The 12,093-nt window shown below is 45.0% G+C and overlaps 1 protein-coding gene and 1 pseudogene across 2 annotated transcripts in view; one reads left to right on the top strand and one right to left on the bottom strand.

Annotated features, from left to right (window-relative positions):
* Positions 1,056–2,491, top strand: LOC100521853 (annotated as a pseudogene).
* The window catches only part of ME3 (malic enzyme 3), a 318,355-nt gene continuing 313,282 nt past the window's right edge, over positions 7,021–12,093 (bottom strand). Inside the window, exons 16-17 of one of the 2 annotated variants that reach the window (XM_021102108.1) lie at positions 10,294–10,392; positions 7,021–8,894 (exon numbers count right to left, since the gene is read on the bottom strand). In XM_021102108.1, the coding sequence (XP_020957767.1) occupies positions 8,733–8,894; positions 10,294–10,392 (261 nt within the window). In that variant the 3' untranslated portion in view covers positions 7,021–8,732. 2 annotated transcript variants of the gene reach the window in all.

Consider the following 12,093-nt stretch of genomic DNA (forward strand, 5'->3'; position numbering starts at 1 on the left):
CACATACTAAGAAAATAGAAATAAGGTATATAATAGGGAGAATGAGACTCTAGAGCCAGAATTCCAGGATTCAAATCTCAGCCTTGTCATTTACTAGCTATGTGGCCTTGGGCAAATAACTTTTCTGTGCCCAGGGTTTTTTAAGAAACTTTTTTTTAAAAAAATCAGAACAATAAAAATACTAGTATCTAATTCACTGGGTTGTAGCAAATGTTATGTAAAGCCATTTAGATTTAGAACAGTGTCTAAAATGTAATTACTGCTAAGTTTTTTTTTGTTTTGTTTTGTTTTTTTTTTTTTTTGTCTTTTGTCTTTTGGGCTCTTCTAGGGCTGCTCCTGCGCGGCATTTGGAGGTTCCCAGGCTAGGGGTCTAATCAGAGCCTAAGCCAGGGCCACAGCAACGCGGTATCTGAGCTGCGTCTGCAACCTACACCACAGGTCAGGGCAACACTGGATCCTTAACCCACTGAGCAAGGCCACGGATTGAACCCGCAATCTCATGGTTCCTAGTTGGATTCGTTAACCACTGAGGCACTACAGGAACTCCACTGCTAAGAAGTTTTAACCACAAGTACAAACTAATGAAACAGCGGAGGAAAATACGGATTTAGGGGAGGAAAAACCTAAATCCAAAAGAAATTTTTAAAAGAATAATAAAAAAAACAGAAATACGTCAAACGGCAAAAAGAACAAAAACAAATGCAACGACAGTAATAACAGCATTGTAATGTAAAACAAAATATTGTAAAAAAAAATGTTTATGGACTAAGTTCTTCCGTTTAAAAGATAAAGCTTGTAAGACTGGATTAAAAAAAAAAAAAGCCTTAAATGACATAATTAAAACATGAAGCCAATGGAAGAAGATACAACAGAGTCAAACGACGAGATTCCTCTTACACTACCTGCCCTCCCCGCCCGTCTTGGTCCACCCTCTTCCAGGCTTCGTCCCCGACCCTCTCTCCACCCCAGGGTCCCGCTTCAGTCTCTTTTTACTTTCTAGAGTGAGCCCGGGAGGCGAGGACGCTTAAGCCGCCGCCCTTCTCCCAACACCTACCTTCTCTCTCCCGCGACGGCCGTGGTGACGTCGGTGGGGGGGCGGGCCTTATGCTTAAGTGCGTAAGTTCTTGACCCGCCCCGCCGCGATTGGTGAAGAGGCGCGCACGTCACACCGCCTATAAAAGGGAGGGCTTGTGACGCAAGAGCTCCCGGGCACGCGCCCATTGGCTCTCTCGAGGCCGAGCTCTGCAGAGCTCTGTGTTCCGCCGCCGCCGCCGCCGCCGCCCCGCGACGACCAGTACTGCTTTCTCTTCTGCAGCCGACGCCCCGCTGCCGCCTGTGTCGCCGCCGCGGGACCGGCTGTATGATTAGGCCACAGTCTTTAATGAGTAAACTAAATCCTTCCTGTGGTGTTCTTGGTCACGCATTTATGGAGTTTTTGAAGGGCCCCGGAGACTACTGCCAGGCACAGCACGACCTTTATGAGGACAAGTGAACTGTAGAAATTCATTACTACTCCACCAGGAAGCCCCCATAGGTACGCTCCTCCTGGACACAGACGTGTGGGATTGAAATCAGAGCATTTTGCAAGAATTCCGACCTGGATGGGGTAAACCTCGGTGCTCTTCCTTTCCATTGACTCAGAATTGCTGAACTGAAGGATGGCTTCTTGTTAAGAGGGTTATTTCATTTCCTCTTACTCCCAACTTCATATCCAAGGCATTGAGAATTTCGAGTGGGGCATATTGGAGTAGACTTCAGTTTCTTTACATTTCTCCATTCAAAAGTTAAAGTTTTTTCCCCTGTAATCCTATCGAATGTTTTTTTTTAACGAAATTAACATGGCTCCACTGAACCGCCCAGCCCCTGTTGAAGTCACATACAGGAACATGAGATTTCTTATTACACACAATCCAACCAGTGCAACCTTAAACAGGTTTATAGAGGATCTTAAGAAATACGGAGTTACCACAATAGTAAGAGTATGTGAAGCAACTTACGACACTGCTCTTGTGGAGAAAGAAGGCATCCAGGTTCTGGATTGGCCTTTTGATGATGGTTCATCACCGTCTAACCAGATCGTTGATGATTGGTTAAGTCTTGTAAATGTTAAATTTCGTGAAGAACCAGGTTGCTGCATTGCTGTTCACTGTGTTGCAGGCCTTGGGAGAACTCCAGTGCTTGTTGCCCTGGCACTAATTGAAGGTGGAATGAAAAATGAAGAGGCAGTACAGTTTATAAGACAAAAGCGGCGCGGAGCTTTCAACAGCAAGCAACTTTTGTACTTGGAGAAATATCGTTCTAAAATGCGACTGCGCTTCAAAGACTCCAGTGGTCATAGAAGCAGCTGTTGCATTCAATAAAACTTGGCTTCCTGATGCTGTTGCCTTGGAGGTGGAACTTGAGACAGGATTTAACTTATTGTACCTATTAGTCAATGTGTAGGCTTAACAGAATGACAAGTCTAATGAAGCCTCCATAGGAACACTGAAAAGCCACAAGCTTGACAGAATTGCAACCTCTGTGTTTGGCTTACTACTGTTCCCATGCCAGAAACAATATTTAAGAAATTGAGAGGTTAGGTACCAAAATACTCAGCACACTACTTGTATATTTTTAGTATCATGTAGAATTAAAATCCTAGGAATTATGAACAGCACCATAAACCATATGTGGTTTATTCAGTCATCTTGAACACGGCAAGTAGGAGCTAGATGGTTATTTGTCTACTCCTTTATGTTTACCACCTCACAGGTGTACCAGTACACCTGTTAGGTTTGTGCAACAAGTGATTTTGTTGGATTCTTACCAAGACTGATGGTGATTAATGCCTTCCTATAAATCTCATTTTGTGCTATTATGAAAACCTCCATTTTGCAATAAGTTACACATCTCTGGGTGCAAGTTCATGCAAGTTATACCACCATACAGAAGCATGTGTGTGTAATGTCTTCAGACAAAAAAGTCTTACAATTAATTCAATGTTTACACTTGGGATGCAGCTTTAGAGGGGAGGGCCTGAAGACAGAATGGGAGGAAGCTACAGAATATTTTTAGTAAAATCTTGCCTTTACTGGAGTTCCCATCATGGCTCAGTGAAACGAATCTGACTGGCATCCATGAGGATGCAGGTTCCATCCCTGGCCTTGCTCAGTGGGTTAAGGATCTGGCATTGCCATGAGCTGTAGTATAGGTCGCAGATGCGGCTCAGATCTGGCATTGCTGTGGCTGCGGTGTAGGCCAGTGGCTGCAGCTCTGACTCGATCCCTGGCCTAGGAACCACCATGTGCCTTGGTGGGGCACTAAGAAGACATGCACACACAAAAAGTCTTGCCTTTAACTTGTGTATGATGTATAGAAGAGGTCCTTTTATTTAATAAACTTTTTTTTTTTTTTTTTTTTTTGTCTTTTGTCTTTTTGTCTTTTGTTGTTGTTGCTATTTCCTGGGCCGCTCCCGCGGCATATGGAGGTTCCCAGGCTAGGGGTTGAATCGGAGCTGTAGCCACCGGCCTACGCCAGAGCCACAGCAATGCAGGATCCGAGCCGCATCTGCAACCTACACCACAGCTTACGGCAACGCCGGATCATTAACCCACTGAGCAAGGGCAGGGACCGAACCCGCAACCTCAGGGTTCCTAGTCGGATTCCTTAACCACTGCGCCACGACAGGAACTCCTATTTAGTAAACTTTTTAAAGGTAGAGATATTTTGTAGCCAAAACATTTCTTAATTATAACATTTCTGAAGGCCTTGTAATTTTTTGTCATACTTATTGGAAGTTGTTTATTAACCAATATTTTTGAAGTGTGATTTTTTTTTTTGCTTGTCTTTCCAACCAAAACAAAAGAGGGTTTCTACTGATGAACTAATCAGACATCTAATATTTAATGTTTCTGAATTGCGTAACTTAGTTGGATACTTGATACTTTGTTTTATTATGTAATTGATAAAAATGGTGGCATATATTAATGTTAGTTCAACCATATATTCATAGTGTCTTGGACTATAGTTCTGTGGGAGAAATAATTTGTCAGTATTCACTATTCATCAGCTAGTTCAAGAGCTTCAACATCTAAATAAATCATGAACTATAGGAAAGAGACAGATTTAAAACTAAGCAGGATGGTATAGCTGTGTTAATATTAGTAAAAGTGGAAGCAAAGTCATTACCAGAGATAAAGAAAATCATTAAAGTTTCAAAAGTTTCAATTCACCAGGAAGTTGTAACAATTCTAAATATTATGTATCAAATAACAGTTCAAAAATTATAAAGCAAATATGGAGAGAATTACAAGGAGAACTGAGTTTACCACAGTGATAGGAAATTTTACTATATTTCAAAAATCGAGTAGACAAAAATCAGTAAGGATACAGATTTGAACAAAACAAATAACAAGCCCTGATCCCGTGAACTATAAGAGGCATTGCATCCAACAGTGAGAATACATATACTTTTTAAGAGTGCATTAAATATTTTATTAAATTTGATTATATATTAGATCATACATAATTTAAGCAAGTTTTAAAATATTTGAGTAATTTCTGCCTACAATTCAGTTAGAAAAAAGTTAATAGTATTATTTGAAATTTTGAAAATCTAGAGACTTCCACTTCTAGATAGGATATAGTAGGTCCTGGCAGCCCAACACTCTCCCTGCCACAATCAGAAAAATAGGGATAAATTACAAAGATCACATGTTTAAAGACATGTGAGAGCTGTGAAAGCAGCAAGGACTAGGTGAATAGGAATCCCAGAGAGGCGGGGGCTCTCCTGAGGTGAGTGAATGGCCATTTTGTTTGCTGGGGGCATTTACTGATTCTGGACCTGGACTGAATATCAGGCTTGGTTCTTGCAGAGGGTCTCTACTGAGGGAAAAAAAAAAAAAACCAACACAGTAAGGGTTTGATGGTCATGTGGAGCGGGTGCAACAGACTGGAAAATTGAGGAGCCTGGCTAGTTTCCTCATGTTGCAAATTGAGTTCCTTGTAAAACAGGTACTGAATCTGAGATTTGCATTTGGAGGCTTACCAGGGAATCATCAACACTTGTGAGGGAGCTGGAGAACCAGGACACTGCACAAATTTAACAGTCATACATACAGTTGCAACCGTGGCCTTAGCCAATGTCCCAGGGAGCTCTGAAGCTGAGATGGCCTTTTAGAGAAGTCCACAGTCGTAGCAAGGGGGTTGGACTTTTGGAATCAGCCGGTCATTGGATGCAGGCTGTTCCTGGAGATGAGGGCATAACCCTGGATGAAGCATTTTCCTTCAGTCAAGTGCAACTCCAAGGGAGGGATGCAGCTGTGAGCCTTCAGCAGATAATACTGGCAGCTGGAGGAATGAGTGTTCTAGAAGGATTTGGGGGGGGTGCCAACACAGCATCCTCTAGATTAAATGACACTTGCTGAGTTCTAGGACTTTGTATGAGAGGCTGGGGAATTAGAAGGAAGATTTTTGTTTCCATTTTAAAAAGTTTTATTGAAGTATATAGTTGACTTACAATATTGAATTAATTTCTGCTGTACAGCAAAGGGATTGAGTTATAATATACACATCTCTATTCCCATAGAGGTTATCACAGAATATTAAGCAGATTTCTCTGTGTTATACACAGCAGGTCCCCATTGACCATCCATTCCACATACCACAGTGTGCACATGCTATTCCCAAGCTCCCAACCCCGCCTGCTTCCCCTTTGGTAACCACAGGTTTGTTTTTGAAGTCTATGAGTCTGTTTCTGTTTGGTAAATAAGTTCGTTTTATTATTTTTTAAAGAAGTTCCACTGGGTTAAAACAATCGTGCATTCCTGGGATAAATTCCACTTGTTCATTGTGTTTAATTCTTTTATGTTGCTGGGCTTGATTTGCTAATAATACTTTGTTTAGGATTTTGCATTTATATTCATGAAGGATATTGGTCTGTAGTTTTCTTGTGTTTGTATTTTTATATGGCTTTGATATCAGGGTAATACCAGTATCATAGAATGACTTTAAAAGGGGTTCCTTCTATTTTCTGAAAGAGTTTGTGAAGGATTGGTATTATTTCTACTTTAAATATTTGATAAAATTTACCCATGAAGAATTCTGGGCCCAGGCTTTTCTTGGTAGAAAGATTCTTTTTGTCTTTTTTTGTATTTTCTATGGCATATGGAGGTTCCCAGGCTAGGGGTCTAATCGGAGCTGTAGCCACCGGCCTACACCAGAGCCACAGCAACGCGGGATCCGAGCCGTGTCTGCAACCTACACCACAGCTCCCAGCAACACCGGATCCTTAACCCACTGAGCGAGGCCAGGGATTGAACCCGCAATCTCATGGTTCCTAGCTGGATTCATTAACCACTGAGCCACGACGGGAACTCCAGTAGATTCATTCAATTTCTTTCTTTGTCGTAGGTCTATTGATTTCTGCTCTAATCTTTGCTTACTTTGAATTTTATTTGCTTTTCCTTTTCTAGTTTCTTGAGGAAGTTTATGTTATTGAGACTTTTTTCTTTTTTCCTGATATAGGTATTTAAAGCTATAAACCTCTAAGCACTGCTTTTGTTACAACTCATTAATTTTGATTTTTCTTTATTCAACATATATGTTACCTTGTGAGTTCTTTTTTTTTTTGCACTGTGACTTATTTAAAAATATACTGTTTCATTTCCAAAGAGTTTGAAATTTCCCATTTTCTTATTTACCTTTGTTGATTCCTAATTTAATTATTTACTCTGCCCAGGGAGACTTTCTGGAGCCAAATGCATTTGAACTGTAATGATGAGTGATGTCTCCAGACAGAAAGCTGGGGTGAATTGAAACTTAAAGGGCAGAGAAGCAGAGGAAAGAACTTTCCAGGTAGAGACCAAGCCCGCGTAAGGGCCACCAGCCTGAAAGTACATGTGTTTAGTGCCAGCAAGATGTTCACTGTTGTTTGAACAAAGGAAATGTAATTTGTATCTTCCTTCTTTTTGTCTTGCTTAATTAGCATAGCTCAAGTTTGTTAACTTAATTGATCTTGTCAAATACCTTGGTTTGATTTCATGGATTTCTCCGCCTTTTTTTTTTTTTTTTTTTTCCTATAACAGAGTTGGGGTGCCGAGGAAGTTGTGGGACAAAATGTAGAAAAGGTAATGGAAACGGCTCCCTGGTGCTCAGATTCCTGCTTCACTCATCAAACCCTCTTCTGAAGATGTTCCATTAGCTATGAGTCCACAGATATAGAAGAGGGATGTTTTCTCAGGATGTTCTTTCTTGGCTGAGCACCAGCACTAAGGAAGCAGATGTTGGAAGAACAAGACCCGGGTGAGAGGTGACTGATGTCTCTGCTAACTCTCTTCTAGGAGCCCAGCAGTCCACCCGGCCTGTCACTGAGAGGTGGCCATAGAGGACCCATTTATTGTGGGCGGTGGGATCCGGAGGCTGAGGAGTAGCAGGGGTGGGCAGTGGTCCACCATGGACCATTGTTTGCTGTGTTACAGGGTGAGAGGAGAGGTCGGCTGCTGCCATCCTGATAGATGTGAGCGATTTAGCGATCTTGATCGTGGGAGTCGCAGGCTCGTCTCCCCCACCCCACCCCATGGTGTGGGGGCTCTGCCGGACATGAGAGAGGTGAAGCTATGACTGAACTTGGCCTAAGAATCACTCAGGACAGACTGATGCCATTCTGTAAGAAGACTGCTCCAGTTTGCTGAATTAGTTCAGAGAGTGAAGCGTGGAAGAGAGTGTTCCGAAGCCAGGAAATGAAATCACGTCTTTCCTAGAATTCTCCAGGGTGCTCTTCCCTTCAAGGCCTCTCTTCCTTCCTACTCCTTGGTTTGCTGAGCCTCCCCACCAACATTTCTCTGGTTTTCCTTTTTTCTTTTTTTCTTTTTAGGGCCGCACCTATGGCATGTGGAAGTATCCCAGGCTAGGGATGGAATTAGAGCTATAGATGCCCCCCTATGCCACAGCCACAGCAACGCAGGATCCTTAACCCCCCAAGTGGAGCCAGGGATTGAAATCTCCTCCTCACGAATGCTAGTTGGATTTGTAGCCCACTTAGCCACAGTGGAAAGTCCTAGTTTTCCTTTTCATAATAACCAAAAAGGAATGCCTAGTACTTAGCAACCCACAGGACAGTGACCATTTTTGACTAGTGAGCCGCCTCCAGCCACTCAGCCCTCATGCCCGTCTGAGTCTTGCAGGAACTGTCTTCCTCTAACAGGGACTGAGCTCCCTGATGGGTGGGCCAAGCTTTCTGGCCAGTGGCTGCCCTACATTCCTCTTTTACCATTAACCCTACCCATCCTTCACTCTTGGGACTCAGTACAAACACTGCCCTGCCCGCCACCCCGGAGCCCTCTCTTATGTCATATGATATACTTCATAGGAAGTATCCTCTCCCTTCTCTGAGCACTCGTGACCTTTATCTGCGGTTCTTTCACAGACTTACCACTTTCTGCCCTGTGGCAAAGTGAACTGTGTCCATATCTCATCTCCTCTTCTAGACCCTGGACTCTGTGAAGGCAGAGCTCTAGGCAGGATTCTAGATGTCCCACAGGTCTAGTTGGTAATAAACAGATGAAGAAATCCCTGGGAAGGAATTCAAGGCCTTCAGGGACAGGCCGTCATCCACTGTATGCCTAGGCATCTCCCTTCATACCAGAAAGTTCAAAGGAAAAACACAATGACAAGGATGGCCAGTTTGGATCCCATTTATAGTTCCAGTGTTACTTTGGGCTTCATCCAGCCCCCCATGAACCTCTGCAATTGCATCAGACATTCTGAACATTCATGGCTTCCTTGGGCCAAGTGTAGCTGTCCAGCGTAAAGGAGTCATAGTCTGGAGTATAGACCAGGGATCTTACAAAAGCCTCCTTGTCCTTGGGCTCTGGGTAGTAGGAGGCCAGGTTGTGTTTGTACGCGTAGTCGAGGACCTAGGGAAAAACATGTTTGACTGAGGAACTGGACCCAAGGAGGAACCTGCCTCAAGGCCCCTGCTTGGGGGCCCTGGAAGGAGAGTATTGCCTGAAGCACCATTCACATTCCTCTCATGAGCTGTGGCCCATGAAGCCACTGGAGAGGAAGGGTCTAGAAAGCAAGCTGTGACACAGTGGAATAAACACTGGGCTAGGGTCAGGAGGCCTCAGGAGGCCTCAGGCTAAAGTCTACCTCTGCTTCCACCCGCCTGTGGGTCCTCAGCAGTGACATTATCCTAGCTGAGCCTCAGTTTCCTCATCTGTAAAGTGGGGGTCATGACAGCTTTCCCTGGCATGGTGGGAGAATAAAATTAGGGAGCAGGCAAAAGTGTTCACTACCTGGTATTTTTTCTCTCCCAAACATGGCTTGAAGAACAGCTTGGACACTGTTCTCTGGGTATTAGATTTGGCTTCGGAAAAGCATGAATCTAAACGTCCCCCAGAGGAAGGAACTGGACAGGGTGGAGCTGGACTATGAGCTGGACTGTTGGTCTTGAGGCTGACTCTGGATTCCACCCTGGACAGCTCTTGAGGAGCACACAGTGATGTGCAATGCATTTTCTGAAATTATTCTTAAAACTTAGAGAAAATGTACAATATATATTAATAGAAATAGCAGTGTAATAAGCCCTCATGTAGTCATCATCTGGCTTCAACAGTTATCAATGTTAGGTCATCTTTATTGCACCAAGTTCTAGTTCTTTGAAAACCCATCATCTCTGTATGATCTACTGGGTGACATTTTTACTTGGAGTATTCTGGGCGCCGGATCACCCCGTGGCCCAGCCGTTCTGAGAGGAAGGGGAGGCACGAGCATCTACACGCCAGAAAGGGGCCAAGTGTAGAGTTTTCCACTGTTCTCTTTAATCTTCTCCAAAACTCAGGGGGCGGGGAGCAGGATTACTGGCTCCTTTGGAAATGAAGGAAACTGAGGCTCAGGGAAGTGAAAGGACTGGCCTAAGGTGACTCTGCCCCTGATTGGCAGAGCTGGGACCCCACAGCCTGAGCTCTTTCCATGATGCTATGCGAGTTGACCTTTCTGTATAAATGAGCACTTATGATTCATTAAATTAAAAATTCCACCCACATTCTGGTCCACAAGACTCTGGACTTTGCTGACCTTTCTGCCTGGCGTTTGAAGGGAAATCCAGGCACTTTCCCAGAACTGCCCTCGAGTGGGTGTTGGGGTGGGGCTCGAGCTTGTAACAGGCAAGAGTTTGTCACCCAGCCTCTGGGGTGCATGAAGTACAGCCCTGGGAGCTCAGGATGTCTCCACGACTGCCACCCCTTAGCCCCAAGTCACACAGAGAGATAGGTGTGAGCTCACTACCCCATAAGGGCATAAGATGTCCCTTACTTTGATGGCGATTCTCAGAGACACGTCTCGGATGGTGCTGAGCGGTGGGTACAGTCTCCCCTGTGACAGATGCTGCTCCGAGACCTCTTGGGCAATTTGCTGGAGAGAGAGAACCGAGAATCAGCTGAGTTTCTGCCTTCCCAGAACACGCCCAACCCAGTACACCAGTGACTCACCTGGCCCCTCAGAGGTGGCCGGACACTGCATTTTCCACTGTCACCTGCTACCTCATGGCCCCTGGGGAGCTTAATGCTTGAGTTTAAGCAAGGTCACATCCTTTCTGTCCTATGAGGCTGGCTGAGGATTAAAACAACACGAAGCTCCCTGACTGCTAAAGGAAAATCACTAAGGCCAAGATGAATAAACTCGTGACTTGCAAAGCAGACCCCGGATCTCCCCTTGGTTGGTCTAGCCTGTTGCACACGGATCCTTGAGCCCCTCACTGCCTGAGTTCCAGCAGCTCCCACTTGCCTAGTAACATCCTGGGCGTCCCGAAGCCATTGTGTCTCTCTGTATTCCAGGCTTGGCTTCTCCTTTCCAGCCCTGGCCCCCCAGTGAGCAAAGAAAGGCCACTTCTGCAGTGAGTGACATCACACATGGGCCTTAGGCTTCATCTGAATAAATGCCCTCAGCACACGGACCAGCATCTCCCACTGCTTCCCCCTGCATCAGAGCTTGTCTCTGAGAGCCAGCTGCCCCTCACCTGTGGTGTAGGCCAGTGGCTACAGCTCCAATTCAAACCCTAGCCTGGGAATCTCCATATGCTGTGGGTGCAGCCCTAAAGAGACAAAAACAGACAACCCCCTCCCCAAAACCCCAAAACTCAGACAAGAGGGACCGAGAATCAGAGCACCAAGATAAAGCCAGTGTGCACCAGGCTCGGCGGAGGCCAAGAGACCTTCAGGAGACAACGTGAGGGGGAACCTGGTTCAGGAGGCTGCTCCTTGCGGAGCTGGACAGGGCTGCCTGGAAACCATCCTTGTGTCTTGCAGGTTTGAGGGGCTCACCAGTGCCATGGTAAGAGGGAGACACATGTCAGAAATTACAGTAGAGCCTTTGGAGCTCTTTGGGAACATATTTAATATTTTTAAAATAGTTTGATGAGCCTAACCTCCCAACAGAAGCATTTCTAGGCCTCGGTCTCCTCTGAGTGAGGATAAATGAGAAGCTCCTGGCATTTGGTACCACGTGACGGATGTCAGCCCCTGTAACTTATTAACAACCTTATTATGAACGTGGGCTATCATTCTTTTTTTTCTTTTTTCTTTTCCTTTTTAGGTCCGCACTCATGGCGTATGGCAGTTCCCAGCCTAGGGATGGAATTGGAGCTATACCTGCCAGCCTACACCACAGCCATAGCAACACAGGATCTGAGCCGTGTCTGTGACCTATACATCACAGCTCATGGCAATGCCAGATCCCCAACCCACTGAGCAAGGCCAGGGATTGAACCCACAACCTCATGGATACTAGTCGGATTGTTTCTGCTGCGCCACAGTGGGAACTCCCTGGGCTGTCACTCTTAATGGATTCTTTGTTGTTTTCACCATGCCCAGGAAAGGACCCTTCTGGGAGTTTTTCTAGTATGACACCTGGAGCAGGTACACCCCCCGCATCACCATGACATGGGTACTCAGAGCAGGCAAGCTAGACATGAAACCCATCCCTTTCTTTACAAAAAGCTGCCCTACCGGGGCTTATTTTGCTACCAGTTACTCCAGGAATGTGACAAACACCCATGGCTGGAAGAATCTACTGCTCATCATGGTCCGTGAGCCTACGGTTTCAGGTGGTTTTGAT

Source organism: Sus scrofa, chromosome 9, assembly GCF_000003025.6.
Source record: "Sus scrofa isolate TJ Tabasco breed Duroc chromosome 9, Sscrofa11.1, whole genome shotgun sequence".
NCBI classification, from domain to species: domain Eukaryota; kingdom Metazoa; phylum Chordata; class Mammalia; order Artiodactyla; family Suidae; genus Sus; species Sus scrofa.